General features: G+C 39.6%; 1 protein-coding gene across 1 annotated transcript in view; it reads left to right on the forward strand.

The window, feature by feature from the left end:
* The window catches only part of SV2C (synaptic vesicle glycoprotein 2C), a 134,333-nt gene that overhangs the window by 104,818 nt on the left and 14,004 nt on the right, over positions 1-15,511 (forward strand). Inside the window, exons 6-11 of the mRNA XM_074994240.1 lie at positions 1,515-1,625; positions 3,006-3,094; positions 3,814-3,978; positions 7,291-7,424; positions 9,644-9,847; positions 10,575-10,734. Coding sequence (XP_074850341.1) covers positions 1,515-1,625; positions 3,006-3,094; positions 3,814-3,978; positions 7,291-7,424; positions 9,644-9,847; positions 10,575-10,734 — 863 coding nt within the window. The remainder of the gene's footprint in view (positions 1-1,514; positions 1,626-3,005; positions 3,095-3,813; positions 3,979-7,290; positions 7,425-9,643; positions 9,848-10,574; positions 10,735-15,511) is intronic.

Consider the following 15,511-nt stretch of genomic DNA (forward strand, 5'->3'; position numbering starts at 1 on the left):
TTGCTGTCCAATAGAGAACTTGTTGCAGTCCAATAACAAATATATTACTACAACAGTCTATGCTATAAATAGAGCTCAGTGAAGTTACACTAGTGTCTACTGATGTCAATGAGGGGTGAATCAAACCCATAGAGTTTTCTTGGGCAAATTTTGAAGGTACAATTTGAGTCTGTTTTTGGAAGTAGGTGTGGGTATCTAGGTGGTGTGTAGCCGTTTCTAGTTCCTACCACATTTATTTATTTAAAGGGATCAGGAAGTGCCTACCTGTCCCGCTAGAAGATATGAAGAAGAGCTCTTTGAAGCCTGAAAGCTGTCTCTTCCTCCAATAGAAGTTTGTCCAATAATGGATATTATTTTGCCTGCCTTTTCTCTCTCATGTCCTCAGGCAAACATGCTACAACACTGCAAATGTTTATACCGTGGCAGTTAGGTTCTTAAGCCATGATTCAGAATATAATTAACCGTATGCCTCATTTCAAGCATATGAGAAAGTCTCATGGAAGTCCACAGGATTACTCACTTGCTTAAACTTTAAGTATGTGTTTATTTTCCTGAACTAGGGCTTTTATTTAAAAAAAAGAAAGGAAGAAAAAAAAGCATACATTAAGTTGCCTGGGATTAATATCCATGTAAAAAAAACTTCCCAATCCACTACAAACACAAATTCTTCTCCCTCAGGCAATTCAGAGATCAAACAGCAGAGGTGGGGGAGAATCCCAAAAACTCCCCCCCACTGAAAGGAATGGAAGTAAGCTGTGCCTGGTACTTTATATTTGAAAAGTTTTAACTATTTTTCCTTCTTATTTTTAGTATCTCTAATAAATGGTTTAAAGACTTTTAATGGTATTTGCCATAGTGAAAGGAACCCAATAGTATAACTGAGCACATAACCCTGGATCATCCTTTCTTTTTTAATGCTATAATTGTGAAGGATTTAATTAACATTTTATCACTGGTGGCCCAAGACGTCCCCTTCTCAGCACAAAAGTGCTATGCTGTATTTTGTTTGATAAACCACATATTCTTCCCCATTGTTCCCCTCCTCCCTGATATGTACTCTAGATATATTTAAAATAGGACCACACAGCATACATGGCAAGGTGGCTCATACTTGACTCAGTTTGCAAGAAACTGGGTATGTTTGCTTATTATTCTCTTACCCACAACACCACTGTGAAGCCCAAATTTTTAGTAACTGTGTTAATACAGCCATAAATTTGAACCTTGTGTTTGTACAGAAACTAGTGCTTGAATATGCAAAAACACTGGTCCAAGAGCAAAGTGTGTAGCAGCACAATGAATTTGTGCCTGCAAATGATATGGCATGTGCAAATAGGATATTTGTAGTTGTAAATTTCCAGTTAAGACTTTATACTTTAGTCTTTTTGATAATCTGGCCCTACCTTTCTCTCCATCTTTAATTTATGGAGCTTATTTAAACTTTCAAGGGCCCTTTAATTGCATTTAACATGTCAGGAAAATGCAAAAACTTGCTGCTTTGTTTCTATTTACAGGTTAACAGAATCAAAACTCCCAAACAGATAGATGAGCTTATAGAAATTCAGAGTGACACAGGAACCTGGTATAGACGTTGTTTCGTTAGAATCCACACAGAGCTCTATGGAGTAAGTAGTAATAACCATGCTGTAGTTAATGTATACGGTAACAAAAAAGCCATTATTAGTGGTCGGAAATGAGAGCACATCAGAGTGTAGCTGACTCTGACCCCTGGCTTCAGGAACAATCACAAATTCCAGTTTCACAGGCCAGTGGGAGAGAATTGAGCATTACAGAGATGATGGGTCTGTTCTTCAGAAGAAAAAGGGCTGAGTGGACTCTCATTGATTTATTCCTAACAGTGATATGGGATTATGTTTCAAGCTCTGTTTGAACATATACTGGAAAAACAAGTGTGAGATTGGGCAAGCGGGAACACAGGCTGATGGGAAAATTCTATCAATATGAGATTTGGGATGGCCACATTCTTTACAGTTAATGAAAGTTACTGAGTTATACAGGTCATCCAAAATGAATGCCAATAAAATCTTTATAAAACACTATACAGTCATGTATTCAGCATATGCCAAATATTTTACAGGAAAACTTAGAATTATTTCATTAAAATTTACCAGGGTTCTTTTCCATATCTTACCTGTAAAGCCAAGATGTATCATTTGCTTTCAGTCCTATGGTACAGACCCTGAAAAGAGAGAAAAAATATCACTAACTAATTTAGAAACCACTAAAAATGATCTAAAATAGCCCTCCCACTTGCAATAATGTCACAAGGATAAGCCTGATATCTTGAAAATATGTATGCTACAACTGGCCAAAAGTTTTTAACCAAACTGATTTTTTCCATAGCAGATTAGGTTTTTGACTAAAATACTTGCAAAAAGTATCTGCTTTTTCTCTGTGTGTTTTAAGTAAAATTTTTAAAAAAAGTAGACAAAATCTGTAATACTTTGTCTGAAAACAAACATTTCTTTTTAGCTTTGCTACTGCAGTGCCTCATAGGAGTTGTAGTTAAGTTGCCTTGTGCTCCCATTCTCTGCGCAAGATCCTTTGATTGGACAACATTTCACATGATGTACCATGGCCAGGAGACTCCTATGGTGCACTACTTCGCCTCTACAGGAGACAAGACAGCAGTGCACCTTAGATGTCCTGGAAAGATGAAAATATTCCTGACTTTTGTTTTGCTTTGCTTTGCTGTAAACAGTGATTGCTTGAATCTCCATAGAGCTTAAGAATGTAAGAAGTTAACCGCAGTGGATCCAGTGCAGGAGAGGCCATCAAAAGTTCATGATAAATGGCGTTTGACCATACCTAAACCTGCTTTTACCCACACATGCAAGTCTGGCCTGAGAATCAAAGAGCTGTAATGTGATGCCCCGTCTTGCTGCAGCACTGATAAAGCAGGGAACGGAACACAGGCCCCTAATAGTTAATTTAATTGTCCTAAACACTGTTTATTTTAAAACCTATGTTCTCATATTTTTCAGATTTGGTTAACATTTATGAGATGTTTCAACTATCCAGTCAAGGACAATACAATCAAACTTACAGCTGTGTGGTTCACGCTCTCTTTTGGGTACGATTGACTTGGATTCTTGATGAATTTTCCACGGTTAGCCTGTCTATCTTGAAATGAACTTTAATGCTGTCAGTCATGCTCAATGCAAATCTGCTTTGTCACTGAAATTTTCCTTTCGTGTTAACAATACTTAATTATCTTTTAAATAAAACATCATATTTGTGGGTTCTTCTATTTTTGATTGGTCAGTTGGCACCTTAAAGGGTTCCAACTAACAGAGGGTTAGTACTCTTTGAAAGCCAGGACCATTCAAGGTGTGTAACCAAAAACTGGGGAACTCCAAATCACTTGTCATTTCTGAATATGTAGGCCCAGTGTGTTATCTTCTCATGCTTATGCATAGTCTGGCACAGTGTGAGTCAAAGGAAGGATCTGTGACCACACCGTTCCAGTGTCTCTAAAAATCTTGAAAGCTCAACGGATTAAACTAGTAGGTGTAGAAGCCAGGAGGTCTGTGTTGCACCCCTGAGCAATGATCCATATTCTGTATCTGTGCAAGACCCAACTATTCTAGCTTTATGCAAGCAAAATGCATTTTGTTCTAAGAGCATTCTTATGCTTAATGTTCAAAAATCTAAATTCAGGTAGAAAAATAGTAGAATTGTTTCTCTAGATCTAATTACCTCCTTTGAGTAGTTGGATGCTATAGGTTGTCCATATTTCAGATTTCCGAAGCTAAGCTGAGCTTTGTGACTGAACAGTTCTGCTTTTCACAGCTACTATGGGTTGTCTGTCTGGTTCCCTGACGTCATTAAACATCTGCAGTCAGACCAATATGCATTGAGATTGAAGCATTTTAACGGAGAGAGAATTACGGATTTCAGCTTCAACTTCACATTGGAAAATCAGATTCACACCAATGGAACATACATCAATGACAGGTTAAGATTTTAGTTAAGAAAATATCATTAGTGTCACTTACATTTTAAATTTCTGCCTAGAGGCTTGTCTGTGTGGTGAAAAGGTAGAGTGTTATGATTTGTAAAGCATTCTGACATGTTGCGCTCTCCCTGTTGCCTTTTGCAGTGTTTTGCTGCAGTGTGTAGTGGCACTCAACTGTCAATACTCAAAAAGATTAGAATATTAATAGGTTGGGTTAGGTTTGTTTATATTTAATTTTTGGAAGAGTCATTCTAGTCCTATCTCTTTGATAATGGATCTTTCACTCTAGTAGAATTAGATAAGACACTATATGGGTATAAGTAAGGTTACATGTAAGTGGATCCCTTTTGCTGGCTGGAGGCCTTGGTTATTTTGAGAAACCCAACTAGAGGATCCACATTATTGGTACTTTCACCATGAGACTCAGATTTTCACACGCCCAACGTGTGTGGCATGTGAGGTGCAGGAGATATAAATGTCACGCTTAACGGTGGAGGAAAGGGTGGTTTGCTTTTATTCCTTTCTACTTTTTTCTCCTTTCCTGGTCCTCACTTAGGATGTCTTCTGACAAAATGCTGAGCTTCAAAAATACTTAGCATCTTATGGGGTTGCATCTTTACACAGAGCAAAAATAGCTGAAAAAATAAACACCAGAGGCACTTGATAGAAAGTATGAACTGTTGTAAAAAAGTAAAAGCCCAGATGAGCAAAGTCCTTTTATTTTTAAATTAGATCCAGAAGTCTGAAAGCACTAGAACTGTGCTCTGTAAAATTTTAGCTAAATGACTTACTTAGGTAAAGACATCAAAGCTGCCCAATTGTTTGCACAGTTGTTTTCTCTCTCTCTCTCTCTCTCTCTCTCTCTCTCTCTCACACACACGCACACACACAATATTTAGATTCTAAGCCTTGTTGTGCTAAATAGTTGTTTAAGTTCATAATATTAATGGTTTTGGTAAAATAAGAAGGCTCCTTTTTTAATAAGAATTTGAATTTGGAGTTAATTAAAATTGTGTTCCATGCAGAGCAATTGAAAATTCTAGCTAGCCTGTTTTCATCTGAAATTAGCTTCTGCCTTCCAAATTCAGTTGCATTTCAGGAGATGTATATGGTCTCAAAAAATTGGAGCTATTAATTATCAGTCAGTAAATTTCATTTGCTGTACACAGTACAGGCCCAGGTACTGCACAGCATGTACAAATAAAATGCTTGTAAAAATATAGAGGCTCCCACATCTGCCCTGAATTGTCAAGTATGCAACTCTGATATGTGGGAGTTGGTGAACGGCTTGAGCCATTTTTCCCCAGCAATCTAAACCCTTAGGTTTATTCCCTCCAAAAAAGATTCACTAAAAAACTATTTTCCTTTTTTTGATTCTTTGCCCCCTCTACTCCTTTTTTTCAGAATTTCTCATCATCAAAACATTTTCCCAATGATATTCATCTTTTTAAAAGTGTTAATACAGCCGTTTTTTATTTTCATTTTGTTTCAAAACACATTTCCTGTCCAAAATGCAAAAGAGACATTTTGGGTTATGGAGGGGACACAGTCTGTTTCCTCTGTTTCAAGTTAGTGAGTCCTGTTTCTCTTTGTTCCCCTTTAATCAACCAAGACAATTTTTTAAAGAGGAAGGCCAACCACAGTGATGGTGTGAAAAAGAATGGTGGGTTAACACTGAATTGCCGTCAGATTTTAATCAGTCTGTCACAAGGGAGAAAAGGTACAGTAGCTAATCAATGAATAGACTGAAGGCATCATTTTACTCTCCAATACTAGTGCAGAAGTTATTAATAACCTATCAAAATAGACTTTTGGGCCATCTCTTCCCACAAGTCTCAGAAGGGTAGTCGTGTTAGTGTGCATCTGCAAAAACAATGAGGAGTCCTGTGGACCTATAAAGACTAACCATCTAATAGTCTTTGAGGTCCCACGGGACTTCTAATTGTCTTCCCACAAAATGTGTGATTCTACACATTTTATTGGTGAGCCAGTTTAATTTAATTTAATTTAATTTAATATTCTTCCACTCCAAAAAAAGAAAATTGCTCTTTGACCTAAAATTTAAATATGCTGAGGGTATAAGAAGTGAGATGTTTGTATACTAAAAATTTAGCTAGATAAAGACTCATAAGGCTTTACTAGGATAGCTGTGCTGTTACACCTTTACTGGCAAAGTGAACCTAGGGTGAATGCAGGCTGTGCAAGCAAAATTGTGTTTTTGTCAGTAAGCTCATTCTAGCACCAACCCCCAATGGAAAAAAAGCTGTATGGCAGCAGTGCATGTACACTAGGGGCTTTTGTCAGCCCATATATGTTGGTCTCAAACCGCAGCTCATCACATCCTTGACCAACATAGCTATGTTGGCCAAAAAAAAAAAAGGTTGTTGTGTGTACTTGGCCTAAAATATTGAGACTAAAATTTTATTATAATTGCAGTTATTTAATAGGTTTCATGCACTTTTGTAAATTACTTCAAGAACAGGTCAAAAGGCTTTGGTGGTAGTTACAAGAAAGACAGTAACTAGGAGGGGCCAGGAAGCAAAAAAAGTGTAGAAACAAGAATGAGGCAGTATTAGAACAGTGTAAACCAAAATGCATATGTATAGTTCTGTACACAATAATTGCAATTCTACATGCAGGCATTAGTAGCGGCACAAAGATCTCCATGTAAATATCAAGAAGTCATCTATACATGCAATATTTTTGAGTGTTTTCCAGAATTTTTGTGTGAACATTTTAAAAAATTTAGACCAACACGTGTTTGAGCCTTGTCTGATGGAGAGGATTTTGTCTGGCTGTACACACAAAATTTTTGGTGGGGTTTTTTTTGTTTTGGTTTGGTTTTTTGGTGTGCCCTTTTTTGAGGTGGGGGGTGGTTAAATCTGGTAGCATTTCCCGCAATCATTTATTTCAAGATACTAGATTTTTGGAGCTTTAACAATGAATACAGTAGTACTGTGAAATACTATTTAACACTGTTTGCATAAGTATATTACATCAGAATCCTGAGTCTTTAGTTACTGACTAGAGACTGGCGATAACTGCTGTATTTTAATCTCGTCTTAACTGAAAAAGGTAATTGCATCCTTATGTACGCCCAGCAGCTATGTGGAAATGTCATTGTATGAAAATAGTGACACAGCATCAATCAGCCATTCTGACACTGCAGTGTCTTCCTAGGAAGTACTGTGTTTGTAAGAGTGGGAGTTCTGAGAATCACATCCATGCAGACTGTACAGCTGAATCAGCTGGCTCTGTCTCTAGTCATGATTCATGAATGTAGACTGATAGAAGTTATTTGTATTTGGCAGGTTTATTATGATGAAGTTTAAATCAGTAACCTTTGAAGATTCCCTTTTTAAGAATTGCTTATTTGAAGATGTTACTTCACTGAACACGTATTTCAAGAACTCTACTTTTCTGGACACCAATTTCTCCAACACAGGTATGCCGAAGGAAAATCATACCTCTGTCCAACTATCATTGTCTTATTTCACAAAGCCTGGTAACTGTTAGAGAAACAGATGTCAGTGATGTCATACAAGACAGAAACTCCAGCATCTGGTGAATTAGGAACCTTGTAACATTCAGAAAGATTTCTATGGTTTTGACTTGATTGTCTCTGCCCTGTGCTGATTAGCTGTTGACTGCAATCCTTCTTTCTCCCTTTATCACATAGTCTCTTCATCTTCATTCCACAGCTACCTGTTATAGCCTCTTCGCTCCCTGCCCCATCCACCTCACCTCTTTTCCCATCAAGGTGCCCTGTCCCCAACCCTTTTCTTTCCATTTAGTAGAGCCCTTCCTAATGAAGCCCTTAAAAAAAAAGGTGTAACTAACATGGCATTCGCTGTTGAATTGGCACATATTCTGCTGGGATGTTTAACCATCTTCTCCCACCCTGTGTCTTATCTATTTGGACTGCAAGCCCATCCAGGAAGGGACTGTTTAGTTGGTCCTTTGGTGCTACCATAATAAATCATGCTCAATAATAATAATTAAAGGAACACACCTTTTTACAAAGATAGCATATCCACTTTTAATTCCAGAAATGAACTTTACGTGTCTTTAAAACTGGCTAATTATCTCTATGGAGATTCAGAATGCATAAGAAAAAGTTTATTTACATGTGTATTGATTGTTCTAGTTACACTTATCTCCTACATGGCTGAAGTGGAGATTTACAGAGATCCGTGCTAGAGCTGGCCCACCTATCTAGTAGTGATATATAATACGCTTCATGTGTTTGCCCACCTGGTACTTAGGGTATCTCTATGTGGGGCAGTAATGTACCCCAAAGGTGTGTCAATTGGAAAGTGTGGTAATTGCCCCATTCAGGCTCCACTGATATGCTTTAAAAGATTCCTGGTCCATATATATGCACAGGAGTGATTACCTGCCCTTTCTTGGTTATGCTCTGTGGCTAGTCTGCAGTCATGTCCAGTAAAAAAAAAAAAAAATTTAAAATATAACATTCCAAATTGTGAAGCAATTATTAAATATGTTACAACCTTCATATATGTGAAAATGTAGCCATGGCTGTAGAGGTACTGATCACCAATAATCAATGATAAATTAAAAAACAAAGTTTAAAATCTGGAGAAACATGTATAATATTAATATAACGGGATACTCGGAACGGAGCTCCAGGATCACTATTTGTCACTGAACATAGCCATCATGTCAGAAGTGGCATAGAACACAAGTCAATGTAAGTTTTCCTTAAAATTGTTTACTCTTTTCTTTCCACGAAACCTTAATAATTTATCATTGTCTTGGCTTCATTTACCTTGAAGCCCAATTACAAGGCCAAAAACGTGGACATTTCTATTTCCAGTAGTTCTTTACCATCCTCCTCCAAATCAGAGTAATAAGTCACCTTTCCTTGTGGGCCTTCTTCAGGCTTTCAAAATTGTCTTCCCATTGAACAGTAATAACATCTACCACCACCGCAGTTTTCCCCAGCCAAAGCAATATCTGACTTGGGCAGATAGCCATCGTTAGTCCTTAAATATGGTTCCACTATTGCTTTCAATCCCAACTTACCTATTTTATCAATAATCAATATCAATAAACCTATTATTTCTTTTTATCTGAGAGATGAGCTAGTGGTTTTTCAGTATTCCAGAGCATTTTGCAGTCGCTTTTTTAGATTAGAACTGCAGTTGAAGGCCAATACATCTTGACCCAAAACAAAAATCAGTCTCATCTGAGTTTCCTGTGCTCACCACAAACCCAGCAAAAGGTGACCTGTTGGACAGTCAAAGTTCATCTGAGACCCAGGTCAGTAGCCGAACCAGATTGAGCAATATCGACAATGCTCAGTGGTAGAAGTTTGTAAATCTCTAGTAGGTAGGGTGATAAGCTATACTAACAACTTCCAGTTGAGCAAAACATGTATGGAACTTTAAGCATGAGTTTATGTGATTTGCTGGATCAGGGCCATAGTCCCTTATTCTGATGATCTTTAAATGCATCTGGACACTGTGTATAGATAAGAGGCAAAAATGCCTACAACTAACAGCAGTAACTAGCCACATTATAATAAGCAGTACAAGATGTAACCTCCTGTTTATCAATAAAACTGTGTAATCTTGGGATGTTTTAAATCATATACTTCTCACAGGGATATTGTTTTAGCTGATGCTTCCCTTGTTTCTACAGATCTCGAGCAATATAAATTCATTGACACTGAATTTAAAAACTGCACATTTGAGCACAACAAGACAGGATGCCAGATTACCTTTGATGATGACTACAGTGCCTATTGGATTTACTTTGTTAATTTCCTGGGGACTTTGGCTGTGTTACCAGGGAATATAGTATCTGCTCTTCTGATGGACAGAATTGGACGTTTAACAATGTTAGGTATGGGCTTTGCCAAAACCTGAAATAATCCCTAAAGCAATTTAAGATAAAACAAAAGTTTGCTGTTCACCTAGGCAAGGACTCCCCCGTTTCAGGGACTTCATGGTGTATAATCCTCAAAATTTATTAAAAAACACCCACATGTTAGCAAGTTTGGAAATTAACAGATAAGGAACCCAGCCAATTATCCACTGCCATATATTTCTTTATCACTTAGTATTACCTTAAAGTAAAATATTACTATTTTGAGCACTTGTGGTGGGGTTCTTAAAACTGCTCAGCACTGGCTTGCTCTCATTCAAAGGTGCACAGGGAATCCTCACCTGGTGGATTATTCATGAAAGTAGTAAAATTTATAGGTTTCTATTTTGGGGCATTAGGGCAAGCTGAAAATCAAATGGCAACTCTTTATAATGAAACATTACTTAAATAAGTAAGGTACTGTGTTTTCTTTGAGCAGTATCCTTTATAAAGACTGAATCCTGTTAGATCAATTAGTTTAATATGGCTTGTAAATACGTTCCTTGTAATTGCAAGAAATTTGGTCTTTATTAATAGCTGCCACAGAAAATGGGTGCTGTTTTAGAGTTTAGTTTTAAATTCAAATGTGCAGTTCAGTGACTTAAGCTGTCCAGTGTGTAAAAATTATTGTTATGCAAGCAAGCAAGATTACAAGTATGTTTATTCTCTAAAAACAATGACTATTTTTTGTCTCTCCTGGATATAGGTGGTTCTATGGTTCTCTCTGGAGTTAGCTGTTTTTTCTTGTGGTTTAGTACCAGTGAATCCAGGATGATAGGCATGTTGTGTTTGTACAATGGCCTCACCATCTCAGCATGGAACTCCCTTGATGTCATTACAGTGGAACTGTATCCTACAGACAGAAGGTACATTGAAATATAGCTGGTAATACTGATGGCTCTGTTGCAAAATGTACTCCAAGATTTAACAATGTACGGGTGTGCTGGGTGTGATAGTGCGTTTTGCAAACAGAGGAAGAGAGAGCCTGGTTTCAGAATGAGTTGATAATGGTTTGAGACATATTTTGCGGCAGTTATCTTCACTTTTGAATTAATACCATCAGAAATATAGATGATGTAAAAAATGTAAATTCAAATTCTGCTCCCATTTAGACTGTGTTCATCTATAATGATACTCCTGACTTCATTTGAGTAATTCTGGTTTTACAGTAATGTAAAGACAGAGTATGGTTCAAAGTATTGTAGTTAATTGACTTATTAAAATTATGTGGAGATGGTAATATGATCACTGGCACAGGAATTTGACAGTATCTGTTGGGTTTGGGCTGAGTATGAGCTATTAATTGATCTTGTGAGGAGTTGTATAAGGTTTGTCAGGTAATCTACTCTCTCATTCATTGATCTTTTCATTGACCAGCTACAAAGGAGCCTCTGAGCACTGCTTGGGACATTGCCAGGCTCTTGAAGGGCACTCAGGACACTTCCATTTTCTGTAAGAGAGTTTCTAATCTAACACTGAGTTTGGAGCTCTAGATCTTTACTCTAATGTCAGCAAAGGGATCAGAAGGCCAACTTTGTATAAGATGTTGTTGTTCATCGAGAGTAAAACTAATGCAAAGACATGGGTGCCCTGTTTTATTTAATATATCTGAAAACTGAGACAGTTTATTTTCTTTTATTCTGGAAGGGGAGTGGAGGATGAGGGCTCCAGAACCCACTGGTGAGGGGGTGTTTGAAAGCCTCCCCGTGTGGGGCGAGGGGTGCAGGAAATGAAGCAGGAGCTGCCTCCCTGAGGCACAGAGGCTAGGGAGCAAGGGAGCCGACCTCTGGACCTGGCAATGGGAGCTGCCTCGCATAAGTGTAGGGCACCAGAAAACAAGGCAGCCACCCCCTTGTAGAGTTCACCAGCAGCGAGGGCTGCCACCATGGGGTGCTGGGGAATAGGGCAGCTGCCCCACAGAGGAGCTCCTCTGCAGCAGGAACTTCCAACACAAGATGCAGAGCTCCTGGGAACAGGGCTGCCACCCAGTAGAGGAGCGTGCTGACAGGATAAGCTGCCACCCCAAGACACAGGGAGCCAGGGAATAGGAGCCCTGCAAAATATGGGACAATTTGTCTACTTTCTTAAGGTTGGGACACCTGTGGGATAGCTTAAATAAGGGACTGTCCCAGTAAAACGGGGATGGATGGTCACGTTAGCTGTGGCACTCCCTTTTGTGCCACACCTGTTCATCAGTATAGCAGGTGCTGCCAGCCCTATACTGAATCAATTCCAGATGCCATTCAGGGTTAGTAATCAGAGCATCTCTCCTTGCATAGCAAGGGCTAGGGGTTTCCTCTATTCTGATTTTGAGCCTTACAGTTTTGTAAATAGTTTGTAGAAGTTAGTGGCAAGTTGAGTTGAGTTACAAGTTAGCGTTTCGTCAGACTGGCAGTCTCTGGGGCTAAAGGACTGCTTAGTCTGCAATAGGCCCACACTGTGTTCGTGACCCCAACAGCAGCTATCTCACGTGCCTGGGGAATCAATCTGAAGGGCATTTGTATCCGTAAAAACTTTCAACCCAGCACCAAGAAAGAGCATGATATGCATTTGAGAGCTCTCCACGTGGAGGCTGTCCTCTGATTGGCTTCCAAGCCATCCTGGCTGGACTTCACCCTCTGTGCATTGTGCACTCCCAGATATCACTTTCCATCACTAATGCCCAAAAATAAGACTGAGAAATACATCTCCCTCTTCTTTCTGTGTATCTTTCCTACACAGTGTAACAAATTGCTCGTCCCTGTAATAAGGTCTTTTAAAAAAAAAAAACTGACACTGTCTTCAGTTGTTTCTCCTCTTAAACTTGCTTCCCATAGGATCTTACCTGCCAGTTCCCTGAGTTTGCTAAAGCCTGACTTCTTCAAATCCATTATTTTTATTTTGCTGTTTTCCCTCTGTGATGGGGTTCAGGGGTCCCCATGCACTGCACCCCATCCCCTGACAGGAGTGACTCTCACTTAGCAAGTACAACAGGAGGTTTATTAGGCAACAGATGCCCAGTTTCTCACAGAAGCATCAGTGCAGCAGTCAGAGACAGTCATTCCAACCCATCCTGGGGAGAGGAGCCCAAGGGTTGCCCCTCTGGGGTGTAGCTTCCCCCCTCCTCAGGCTGGCTGCCTTTCAGCTCCCTCTCCCCCCAGCCTCTAACTGCCCCTCCGATTCAACACCAGCTCGGCTCCTCCCTCCTCTTTGTTCAGGGCGGAGGTGTTACCTGCCAGCCTAGGTTATAGCCCCAGGGTCTTCCTTAGCTGCTGGGAGCTGCTTTGCTTGTCTTACACATGCACCCCCCACTCCATCACACCCTCCTACTGTTCCTTAGAATCATGAATGCTATCATTTCATGATCCTTTTCACCCAACCTGTCTTCCACTTTCAAATTCTCAACCAGTTCCTCCCTATTTGTCAAAATCAAATCTAATACAGTCTCCCAGTAGCTTTCTCCACCTTCCGAAATGAAAAATTGTCTCCAATACATTCCAATAACTTGTTGAATAATCTCTGCCCAGCTCTGCTACTTTCTTTCCCAGCATATATCTAGATGGCCATGTCTACACTAGCCCCAAACTTCAAAATGGCCACGCAAATGGCCATTTCGAAGTTTACTAGTGAAGCGCTGAAATGCATATTCAGCTCTTCATTAGTATGCGGGCGGCCACGGCGCTTCGAAATTGATGCGGCTCTCCGCCACGCGGCTCGTCCCAACGGGGCTCCTTTTCGAAAGGACCCCGCCTACTTCGAAGTCCCCTTATTCCCATGAGCAGATGGGAATAAGGGGACTTCAAAGTAGGCAGGGTCCTTTCGAAAAGGAGCCCCGTCGGGGAGAGCTGCGTCAATTTCGAAGCGCCGCAGCCACCTGCATGCTAATTAAGCGCTGAATATGCATTTCACGCTTCATTAGTAAACTTCGAAATGGCCATTTGCGTGGCCATTTCGAAGTTTGTGGCTAGTGTAGACGTAGCTGATAGTTGAAGTCACCCGTCACCACCAAGTCCTGTGCTTTGGATGATTTTGTTAGTTGTTTAAAGAAAGCCTCATCCACTTCTTGGTCTGTAAGTAAATCCCTGCTATGACAGCTCCCTTATTTTTTTTTACCCCTTTTATCTTTTCCAAGAGTCTTTCAACAAATCTGTCCCCTATTTCAATCTCAACCTCAGACCAAGTTTATACATTTTGAGTATACAAGGCAACACCACTTCCCAGTGAATCTGCTTGTCCTTCCTGAGCAAGCTGTAATATTCTATATCAATATTCTAGTCATTCATAATATCCCACCAACTCTCTGTGATGCCAACTATATCATAACTGTGTTCATTTACTATCATTACGAATTTTTCCTGCTTATTTCTAATACTTCTCCTATTTGGATAGCGATTTAATTCCTCCCCAACCCCAGTTCTGTCTTGTCTCTTCTTGATCCTATTAATCCCATGCTTCCCTCAATTTCTGACTCTTTTTTTCCAGGTCTCCATGTTTTTGACTTAGTTGTGGGCTTTCATCACCTACCCTCTTTGAACATAGTTTAAAGCCCTCCTCACTAGATTAGCCAGTCTGCGTCCAAATTTGTTTTGGCCCTTCCTCAATAGGTGGAACCCGTCTCTGCATAGCAGCTCTGAACTCCTTCGCCAATACTCCAGGAATCCTTTAGTCACATTTGATCTGCAGAAGATCATACCTCACAGCATTGTTACTGCTGACATGAGTGAGTAGCAGCATGGAGTAGTTGTCAGAGGGCTGGATGATCCTCATCAATCCCTCCATAATGCATGAGACTGTCCTTTCTCTTCTGGCATTCCCTTACAGTTTTTTCAGCAAATTAAGAAAGGGTCCTACGGACAACAGCCTCCTTCATTGTACAGCCCTGATTTATCCCCAGAGCAGGTCCCTGCTGTGCGCTGAATCAGGCAGGGGTCCTGTGGGAAAAAATAGTATGCAGTCAAGTAACTAAAGACTGTACCATAATGCACTGCATGGGGGGTACAATTAAGGTTGCATAGGCAACCAGGTCTATCTGTAATACCCATTTGAATGGAAGAAGGCTAAAATTCTCTAAGTCACAGATGTTTAGGAAGATTTTCTTACATTAAAATTCAGTTGCTGCATTCATATAAATGACAACAGCTTCTTATGAGCTAGTCTGGGGATCCCCAGGCTTAGAGGTTTGAATTCTCACTATGAAGTAGCTGTCACCAGATAAATAAGCCCAACCTAAGTGGAGTTTGGAATAAGGTTGATAAGTATGGTCACCTCGTCTCAGTCACATTAGATCAAGTAACCCAACAGTTCATTAACTTCACTATGACTGCCAGACGTCTAAATATTTGTCTTGGCTGCATAATTTAAAGTTCACAATGTACTGTAAAATACAATCATCATATCCTGCCTTTTCCCAGAGCATTTGAAAAGAGTACATAGAGTTCAGTCAAAAATGAAATATTATAGATCTACCTACCCCCATCCTTCATTTCCATTTCTGAGCCTGGAGAACTCCCTCAAAGTGATAAACATTATCCATAGGATATATTAAACTCTATGGTTTATTGTTGTTGATGTCAGAAGAGATGTCTGCATTCCTCTCAGACATAGTTTTTCAGTCACTGACTCAAGGTGTGCTTCCTGGCAGCTATTTTCTACTGCCATCCTGTG

The sequence above is a fragment of the Carettochelys insculpta genome, chromosome 5, assembly GCF_033958435.1.
Source record: "Carettochelys insculpta isolate YL-2023 chromosome 5, ASM3395843v1, whole genome shotgun sequence".
NCBI lineage: Eukaryota > Metazoa > Chordata > Testudines > Carettochelyidae > Carettochelys > Carettochelys insculpta.